Source organism: Leptinotarsa decemlineata, unplaced genomic scaffold (genome assembly GCF_025532065.1).
Source record: "Leptinotarsa decemlineata unplaced genomic scaffold, Ldec_3_MD MMD2_tig00000882_RagTag_RagTag, whole genome shotgun sequence".
Lineage (NCBI taxonomy): Eukaryota > Metazoa > Arthropoda > Insecta > Coleoptera > Chrysomelidae > Leptinotarsa > Leptinotarsa decemlineata.
In genome coordinates, this window is record NW_027412556.1 from 5,266,388 (window position 1) to 5,277,244 (window position 10,857).

At 37.2% G+C, this 10,857-nt stretch overlaps 1 protein-coding gene across 1 annotated transcript; it reads right to left on the reverse strand.

Annotated features, from left to right (window-relative positions):
* Nucleotides 1-288: 288 nt before the first annotated feature.
* Nucleotides 289-9,662, reverse strand: LOC111508661 (cGMP-dependent protein kinase 1). Its single transcript, XM_074174885.1, has 2 exons — nucleotides 9,103-9,662; nucleotides 289-2,753 (listed from the first exon to the last, which is right to left on the reverse strand). Exons 1-2 carry the CDS (start codon nucleotides 9,287-9,289, stop codon nucleotides 2,050-2,052), a joined length of 891 nt encoding a protein of 296 aa, XP_074030986.1. The 5' UTR covers nucleotides 9,290-9,662; the 3' UTR covers nucleotides 289-2,049.
* Nucleotides 9,663-10,857: the final 1,195 nt, after the last annotated feature.

Genomic DNA, 10,857 nt, shown 5'->3' on the forward strand with positions numbered 1-10,857 from the left:
ATGAGAGAGTACAGGAGAATCCGAGGCAGTCGATTTCGCGTCGCTCACAAAAACTGGTGACTGACCCAGGAACCGAAGGTAAACGACCATAGACAACGACGTGTGTTCGCTAAATGGGCTCTAGAGCTATTGGCAACTAACCCTAATTTCCATTGAAAACAGAACAGAGCAAAGCAGAACATTTATTTCCGTGAAATACTACTTACATGAATACATACACATTCATAATAAATACACTGTTTGCATTTGTTGCGGTTAGAGGGTACAAGGTATATAACACTGTTCAAGTCAAGTCAAAAATGTTTATTATTCTTTAGGATTAATAACAAAATGTTTAAATATCAAAAAAAAAATCACAAAATATTGTGAATGTCTGTTTTGTGTGGGGCCCTACTATAGGCTTATGCCTCTTCAGGGTTATAACAGAGGTAAAAATAAAGACTAAAATATATCTTTAGTATAGGATTGGTCCCGATGATAATCATAGAATGTAATGAATGTGAATACTATCAAATAATGAGTGATATCAAAATTCAACAGATTTCGCTTACGTAACACATTTTCATTGGTTAATTGGTTGAAATATTCATCCAGGCTGTAATAGGTGTACTGTTTCAGGTATTTTTTAACTTCGCGTTTGAATTTTTTTTGGGAAAGTGATTTGAAGTTGTCAGGAATTTTATTGTACACCATAGTGCCTGTGTAAAGTGACCCTTTTCTTGATCTGTCGTACCTGTATGTGGGTAATATAAAGTCTTGATTTCTTGTTGGGTAGAAATGTACGTTTGCAGGTCTCGTCAGTTCGATTCTCCTCTTATGAATAGTCGAGAACTATTTTAAGAATATATGTATTATAAAATGTTGGGATATTCAGTTTTTGGAAATGGTTTCTGCAGGAGCCTTTTTTTGAGCAATAAAAAATCATCTTCAGAGATGATATTCATTTCTGAATAAATGGGATGATATCAATCCACATAAGGTCAAGAGTATCCAATACATCCCAAAATGTCACTGTTTGGTGTATTTTGGACTGGCGGCGTCATCGATCCATATTTCTTCAAGAAATACGTTGGCCAGGCCAATGGCGAGCACTATAGGTCGATGATTACCAACTTTTGTTGACCTGAATTTGATGATTTGGACATCAACGACATATAGATTCAATAGAACGACGCTACGTGCCACACAGTTCATGCCACATTGGATATTCTGTACAAACTACTTGAGGGCATGGTAATGGTCATCTCACGTAGAGGTGATATGATCTGGCCGCCAAGATCGTACCCCGTTAGACTTTTTCTTGGTTTTCTTGAGTCGCAGGTGTATGGAATGAACCACAAATCACAGTGGTCCTCAAAGTCAATATAACCAATGCTTACGGTCAAATTCACTCTGATTGATGCGCTAGAATCAAGGAAAATTGGACGTTTTGGATTAGCCCCACCCAGAGAAGGCGTAGTGGACATTTGAACAATAGTTGAAAGTTGACCTCATTGGAATCTAAAAGTGTTTATAGTTTCTGCCATATTTTAGGAAACAACTTGTCATTTTGATAACTTTCAATAGACATCTTTCCGAATCAAAATTGCCCTGCCTCATATTTTAGTTCTAGTTGTTTCAAATTGCCACTTTTTCAAATGTTTTACCATTCTTCATGAAGGAAACAGCGAAAATGCAATGTGCGATTTTCTACTTCGTTTTTTTTTTAATATAAAAATTGTACAAACATTTTCATCAGAACTCATAATGCTATTTCGAATGAAAAACTCATTACTCTGTTATCTTAGACTAACATTAACAAGTAAAAACATGTTCATCGTATTTTTAATATTTGGAAGTTACTGGTGCTAAATTGTGAATCTTAGAAAAACAAACTCCAGGTTATCTCAAGACTATCGCAATTCAGGTAATGAAAAATTAGCTCCAGCCTACTCCGAAATACTTTTTTATACCTCTTCACAGAAGTATGCTCATGTCGCAATCACTCTGTATATTCTCCATACAGGGTAACAGCAAATATTCTCTAACAACGTTGCAATTGCAACGTTTTCACATCTGAAACACATCATCCCACCCAGAAGTTTCGGGAGGTGGAAACAGAACATTCTCCGACTTTTTGTCGATATATCTAGTGTCAAACAGTCCCTTGAGTTTTGGTATGAAAGGAGGCTTCAATTTAAGCTCCCGCAACTTTTTCCAATCAAACTCTGCGAACCAATTGTGCGATCGAATATCTTCAACGCCATTCTCACCCATTCCTAGCCGTTCCGTCGGTTCGAGTCGACACAACTTCTTTATAAGGCTTTGAGCGTTAAGGTCCACGAAGACAGGGAACCGAGTCTCATCTAACCCTCTCGTAATTTTTTCATAGATATCCATAGGGTTGTCCGAAAGGGAACGGAACGGTGTTCTCTTGCATAGCAATTCGAAAATGATAACTCCGATTTGCCAACAATCTACAGCTTTAGTGTATCCCTTGCACAGTACAACCTCCGGTGCCAAATATTCTGGCGTCCCGGCGAAAGTGAAAGTCTTATCGCCTTTGTTGAGTTTTTTAGCCAATCCGAAATCAGAGAGCTTCAAATACCCGTTGGCGGCTATTAGTAGGTTTTCTGGTTTCAGATCTCTGTAGATTATTTCGTTCGAATGAAGAAAGGCAATCGCCTCAAGTACACAAGCTGCGTAGAACTTGGCTTCTTTGTCCTCGAAGCGGTGATTTCTCAGTTTATACAGCAAATGCCACAGGTCTCCACCTGCAAGAAAGAAATATATTGAATAAATGATTCAATGATCTCTCCAAACATTCAAAATTAAAAAAAAACTTTCCTCGTGCAGAAATATGCACTTCAAGCATTCATGCTTAGGTAATTTTTGTACAGGATTACATATTCTGTAACAACAATGTACATTGTAAAAATGACAATTACGGAATAAAGTTTATTATTAATATCAAGAGAATTATGGAAATAAATAGGTTTTTCATGGAAGTCCTCAAAACCCAGCCGATTATGATTGTTTGTTAAGTAAAGGACATTGGTTTGTGGCGTACTACCTTGAGAAATGAAATTTCTTAAACAAAAAGTTTCAACATCAATTTTATCTACGTCACAACCAAGGCGTGGATTCGAATTCTTGAGATCTGATTGAAAATTCAAGATGTTCTTTAGTAAGCTGAGAGGGTGTCAGCCAATAAATATACTTATATAAATTGACGAGGAATGGGGAGTCAAACAAAATAAATGCAGATATATGAATATACATATATTTAATCTATAAATATATGATAACTTGCAACAAGGTTTGCTTATCTCTCAACTATGGCATAAATATTACTGAAGGATCAAACAAGTAGCAGGAAAATAAATTCACATGAAACACGGAGATTGGTTTCTAGTGGAGCCAACAAATATGAATAGATAATATGAACATCAAAATTTCATAATAATTATAACTCAATACTCTTAATCAATAGGGATTGTTCAATCAACAGCTGTCGATCAAATCACAAATAGGTATACATGAACAATTTTGAAGGGAAAGCATTTACAAGTTTAAACGATCAATAAATAATCATTCGGTAATAATAATAAATAAAACGCATAGCTTCTTCATTTCAATATAGTCCACTTGACATTGAAGGAGAAGACATGTAGTTACTCACTCTGTCTCAAGAAGTAGGTTTTCACGTACTTATATATCCGGAAGGGGTGAATTTCCACGAGTCTTCCTGAAATTGCAGACACGACCAGAACGAAGCTAGTTAGTGGTGTAACTCGCATCGAATTTCTTATAAAATGAACATCAGTTCTCAAGGCAGACAATCGGACAACGACGTAGCAGGCAGTGAACGATCAAGATACAGATGAAGCCAAATTTTCTGGATGGAGTTGAATTGATTGAAATTAACGTCAACTAATCTGAATCTGATCCTTCTTGATCTTTTTCCTTCTTTTAGGCCTGAAACGAGAACATCGTTTCTGCAAATCTACCGAAAAAAACTAGAAATTGTAATGTCTTGAATTATTTACCTTAGATTCTTTTTAGGCCTTTGAAGTTAAATAGGTACACGAAGTGTGAAATTTATTTTATCGAACAGCACCCACCCTTTCTCTGCTCGATGTTCGTTCGCTGAAGCCTCGCACCGTTGCTTCAATTGTCAATTGTCTTCTGTCCACCTGCACGCCATTTCAGTTGAACTATCGAACCGTATATACAGGTTGTCCCAGTATCTCATAAATGAACCGTTACAGGTGGGACATCGATAAGCCATCCGAACACTTTCCAAAAGCGAAAACCCACCAAAAAAAGACCATGGTTACTTTATGGTGGTCAGCAATTTGTGCGATTCACTATTATTATCTGCAAGTGGCCAAACCCTTGTGGGTTTTTTTAATGTCAGCTACATATTTCAGGATTATACTACATTGGCTGAAAACTCTCAGACCTAACAACATATAGATAGCGCTAGTCTCATTGCATTTGTTGCTTTTTGAGTTAGTACTATCCTTCAAAAGAAAACTGTTGAAATTTCATGAGATTCTACTCATAAGTTGATCGAAAAAAATACCGTTCAAGCGAAGCAATAGCTTGGAAAGTGTTATAAGGACTCCACTCCATCAGAAACGACAATTAAACATCGGGTTGCTGACTTCAAACGCTGACCGAAACATTAAAACAAATCCCCAAAATCGCTTTGAATGATCAAAAAGAAAAGTTGCGTGAGTCACCTGACATTATGAAGACATCAAAATAACGTGTTGGCTTTTGGCATGAGCTTTCGACTATGAGAAAGCTTGGTTCAAAGTGAGTGCCGCGCGAGCTCACTGTTGACCAAAAACAAGAACGTCTTGATGATTCTGAGCAGTGTTTGGCCATATTTGAACAAAACAAAGCGGAATTTTTGCGTCGATATATGACAATGGATATTTATTTATTTATACATCTAGCAGGCCCAAAAACCCATTCACAGGTGTATACAATTAGAAATATGATAATTATACATATAGTAAAATCAATTCTGAATGAAACGAAGAATCTCTTTTTTGAATTATTTGAACGTTAGAAAAAATATATCTACATTAGGAACATTATCAACACTTCTAGATATAGTAGTTATGGGAGAATGGAAATGATGCAGTGTATAAGAAACCGGGATATGAAATGTGTTACAGAATCTAGATGAAATACGCGCTACACTGAATAGCATTTGAGACAATAGAGACGAGCAATCTATCGGTCCATGTATTATTTTAAATGCAAAACACATATCTCGGCTTTTCCTGCATTGTTAAGAGATATCATTTGGAACTTGTCCAACAATGAGTCACAGCTATAACCCCTCTCGAGTTAACCCATAACAGACTGGCGTTGCCATATGGCAATGCTCATCTACCTGACATCTATACTGTTTTTTGAAAAGAACATAATCAATTTTCACAGTTTTCTGCTATGGTGCAGTTCACGAATTGTTTACGTTACTTCTAAATAGGAGTAGATGATTCTGGCATGCTTCTTTCCCTTAGTGTGATTGAATATTCTAGCGTGTTATATTTGCTGACTGCAAAATGGATATAAACTTCATGTAGGTACAACAAAATATCTTCTGTTATGGTTTATAATAGCATGCAAATCTAAATAAATGATGATTTTCCATACAAATAGCACTTTTGACTGAAATAATTCGCTAATTAGATATTTAATTGATTCCTAACCTCAGAATTGCCATATGGCAATGCTAGGCTTCACAGGCTGCATGTTTATATGATGTTCCTTTTTGTTGTTAGAGGTGGGTTAACTCTGGAAGAAGCATTGCAAATGGCTTATTCAGACGACCTCGATGTTCGAAACATCTTTATAGAACCGCCAGATGTGAATGAATTGACTGATGAAGATTCTGGCGAGGATGAAGGAGGGCTTGTTGACAATTTGTCAAGAAATCAACTGAAGGCATCCGCTCAGTTAGAAGTTTTTCAAAACGATTCCCTCGAAGATGACGAACCAGTTACTCTCGACAAACATAATGAGGGGATGCGCGAAAATTTTGTAGAAGGAAACAATCGAGAAGAAACTGTTTTCGCGCAAGCAGAAAAAATTGATTATAACAAAATTGAATGGATCGAAGGTGATCTTATAATGACGGCGAAAGAATTTCCTAAGGGAAATTATGAGAATTTCAAAACTTTCACGCCTGTCGAAATGTTCGAACTGTTCTTTGATGACGACATGATTGATTTTTTCTTGGAAGAGACGACAAGATATGCCTTTTTCAAAAATCATCCCAATCCCCAAATAACTCGAGAGGAAATGCGGTGTTTTCTCGCAATCCTAATATTGTCTGGATATAACTGGATGCCAGGCAAAAAATTATTTTGGGATATTGCTGGAGATTTGGGCAACCAATTGGTTATAGAGGCAATGAGAGGAGATCGATTTTTGACAATTTGGAAATATTTCCATTCAGCAAATAATAATGATATCGATCAATCCGATAAGTACTACAAATTGCGACCACTCGTAGAAAAATTGCAAGCCAAATTTATGAAATATTACGTACCCGAGAGAGATTTAAATTACGATGAATCCATGGTAAAATATTTTGGTAGGCATTCATGTAAACAATTTATAAAGGGAAAACCAATACGTTTTGGGTACAAGGTTTGGTGTATCAATGGTACAAGCGGATATCTTGCGAATTTCATGATATATCAAGGAAAGGATCCAAAATATAATGACAATTATAATGCGGTGTTTGGAACTTCTTCTGCACCATTTGTCACATTATTGAACGAGATGCCTGAGGAGAAACGAAATCTACGATATTCTCTATTTTGTGATAACCTCTTCACTAGTTTCCATCTATTGACTCACCTCAAACGAATGGGATATGATGCAACAGGCACAATTAGAGAAAACCATATCCCAAAAAGCTGTCCTCTAATTTCGAAAAAATCTATGAAAAAGAAGAACAGGGGAAAAGTCGGTTATGTATTGGATAAGCAAAATGGAATTATATTGGTGAGGTGAGTTGATAACAATGTGGTAACTGTTGCATCTACTTCTGATGGAGTATCTCCAATGGGCAGCGTCAAAAAAATGGTGGTGGTGTCTCTTCACTTGGTTAATAGATGCTACTTTACAAAACGCTTGGATTTTACATAAGAAAGCAGGAAATAATTTGACTCATCTGCAATTCAGGAGAGAGATTGTCAAAGCATACCTCATAAAATATCGCAATCCTCGGAAACCTGGTGGCAGGCCATCAAGCAGTGCATCAAGTAGATCTTTTAGCCGTATTTCTGATGACATAAGATTTGATAATGCGGGACATTATCTGACATCTGTACCAAATAATAAGAAAAAAATTTGTGCTGGTGAACAATGCAAGTCAATTATGAGAACAATCTGTATCAAATGTGGCGTAGGGCTTTGCCTAAAATGCAATTTATTGTTCTATACCCGTTTGTAAATCTTCCTGACAATTCTGACATTTTTTCAATAAAAACATTTCATTCAAGTCGTTATTTTACTAATTCTGCACCACTCATTGCAATGCCTAGCATTGCCATATGGCAACCGGCAATATTTTGAAGAAAAATGCATATTTCAATAATTGGTTGTTATTTTCTTGATCACTAGAATTAATTGAAGCACTTTCACTTGAAATTATCATTTTTTTGAAAAACAAGAAAACTCCGTACCTGATGGGTTAAGCACCATGTTTTTTGAAATATGCATATTTCAAAAATTTTTTAACATTTCCTCAACTAGATGTATGTTTCATATGGGACGGATTCCAAACGACACTGCAGTGCTCTAATTTACTTCTGATCAGTGTTAAGTAAACTGTTTTCAAAGAATGAAAGAAGATCTCAAATTCCTTGCAGTTGCGTAACAAGAAACCCAGTCTTCTCATTGAAGTTGATATTACATTCTGAAAATGATTGAAAAACGTGAGTTTTTGATCAAGCAAAACCGCCAGATCGTTTGATTTCGTGATTCGCGTTAAACTTTCACCATCTAGCACATACTTGAATGTTTCCGGTAATATATTACGTGTGAATTCGTGTTTAAATACAATTTATTACGAATACACCAATTAGTCAAAGAATTTATGTTCTCCTGCAATGTAAAACAGTCTGTTTCATCTTGGATTTCACGATATATTTTCATGTCATCTGCAAATAGCAATTTATGAGGAGGAATTTCATGGGCAATCTCATTTATAAATAGTATGAATGATAACGGTCCAAGATTAGACCCTTGTCTAATCACTTCACTCCGGAATCAAAACGACCGTCAACTGAGTGGAGAGCAACTAGTAAACCTCGTCCAAAGAGCCTGAAAGCACAACAATCGGCTGGAAAGGTGATGGGCTCGGTATTTTGGGATGTGCGTGGTGTAATATTCATCGACTATCTTGGGAAGTAAAATATAATAATAATAAATGCTTTTATTGAAAGGTTACTTAGTACAAGAGATACTAATCCAACCTAACAAATGGCAGAATTCAACGTCTGCGCATGATAAATCAAGGCAGAAATTGCTCTTCCATCTAACCAGTATCATCATCAATAGTGAATATTATATAGCGTTATTGGAGTGTTTGAAGGCCAAAAATGCAAAGAAACGACCGCTTATGGCAAAGAAAAAAATTGTTCTATCAAGACAACACACCGTGTCACAAGTCAATGGAAACAATGATAAAACTACATGAATTGAACTTCGAATTGCTCTCACATCCACCGTATTCACCAGATTTAACTGCTAGCGACTTCTGGCTATTCGCAGACCTCAAATGAAGCTCACCGGTAAGAAATTTCGGTAGAATGAGAAGGTTATTGCTGAAACTGAGGCCTATTTTGTGGCAAAAGATAAATCGTTCTACAAAAGTGCAGCACTGGAATGAATGCGTGGCTCTTAATGGAGATTATTACATTGATGAATGAAGCCAACTTTGAACAGAAAAATGCATTTTTTTTTCAGGCCGGGACTTCTCAGCCCAGGCAGTAGCCCATTACCAGTACAGGTCGAACGAATTCAAACAATGAAGCTATCAAATCAATTCCACATGTCGGAAAATATTTTTGGAATTCAGATACTCACCAAGACATGTTTCCATCAGAAAATATACGTAGTTGTCGTCCCTGAACGTTCTAAATAGTTTCAAAATGAAAGGAGAACTGCAGCCTAATTGAATTTTACGTTCATTGAGAATGTGTTCCTGTTGCATACTCTCCACTATATCAAACTTCTTCAACATCTTCAGAGCGAAGGCAAGTTTTCTATCCATATATTCAACCAGTTCGACTCTACCAAAGCCCCCTTCTCCAAGAGTTGCCTTCCTCTGTAGATCTGACAGTTTAATATCCCCATATTCTCGAGTAGGTTTGATGGATTCTTTGGGTTTCAAATTTATATATTTCCATAAGATCGATGAACTCCCTCATAGTGAGGGTCAGACATTCAACCCCAGGAGGATTTGCAATTACTGTTGCCTGTCTGGCGTTGATAGTCATCGTCAATGCCAATTCTCCAAAACTATCTCCCTCGTGGAGAATATTAACAATGCCTTCTCCTCTTTTCGTTACAGTTACGGATCCAGCATTTATGATGAAGAATTTATCACCTGAAAAATGGAGTTAACGGTGAAGTACACGAATCATTAGGTTTTTCACAGCTCAATCTAGCAGTTGATTTCTCGATTCTAGATTGACCGTGGGTCTTCCACACTCATCTACCCTGCAATAATAAGACCTATGTTAACGTACGGAGCCATTGCATGGGTGCTGAAAGTTCTACAAGCAACGGCCATCCAAAAATTATATCAAATACAGCGATTGGCTTGTTTAATAAATTACAGGAGCCATGAGAACGACACCAACCGCGGCAATGGAATTAATTACTGGTCTGACACCTCCGGACCTGTACGTTAAGGAAGTTGCTAATGGCCATGTTACGATTGTGCACGGCTGGTTTAAACCTCGTAGGAATGGGTCAATTGAGGCTGAACCTATGACGAGAAGCACTTACTACGCAACCTCTGCTGCAGACAGCCAGTGATGCAATTGAATCCAGGTTTGTGTTTAATAAACCCTACAAAATACAAATAAAACATTCAAATGCTACAAATGCAATCCACATATAAACAGACAGCTCCAAAACCAAAGAAGGCCCAGGATGTGGAGTGTACTCCAGATCACTAAGCCTAAGGATTAAGGGGGAATGGAAAAAATACCAGCGTGGTAGAACTAACTGGTATCTCAATCGCTACAAATGAAACAACCATGAAAAGAATTTCTGGCAAAAACATAAACTGCACTGATAGAAGACAAGCCCTATTAGCCTTGAATAGACAACGTGTTACCCCAGGGCTAGCACTAGAGTGCCCCGAAGATTTAGCCAAAGTCTCGGTAAAAAATAACATTATCTTGAGGTGGGTTGAAGTAAAGGTAATCGCATTGTCGACTCTTTGGCCAAGGAAGCGGCTGGACTAACAATAACTTCGACAATTGCGGAACTAGCCAAACGTCACACCCATGCTCAATACCTTAAGATGGGATGGAATCAAAGGATGCAGTCTTGCCAGGATTACTTTGGCGATCCTGGGAAGCTGAAGCCGGAGAAATATCTGGCAATAATCAGGAAAAATCTACGCTTAACAGTAGGATTTCTGACTGGCCACTGTCAACTAAGGAAACACTTCCCTAGTATGGGGCTAGTGGACACACCTCTATGCAGGATGTGTGAAGAAACGCAGGATCTACCGAAAACATATGCACATGCATGAGAATCCGAGGCAGTTGATTTGCTCTGGAAATTTTTCGAAATATAGAAAATAAATTTGGAAACACACTTGAT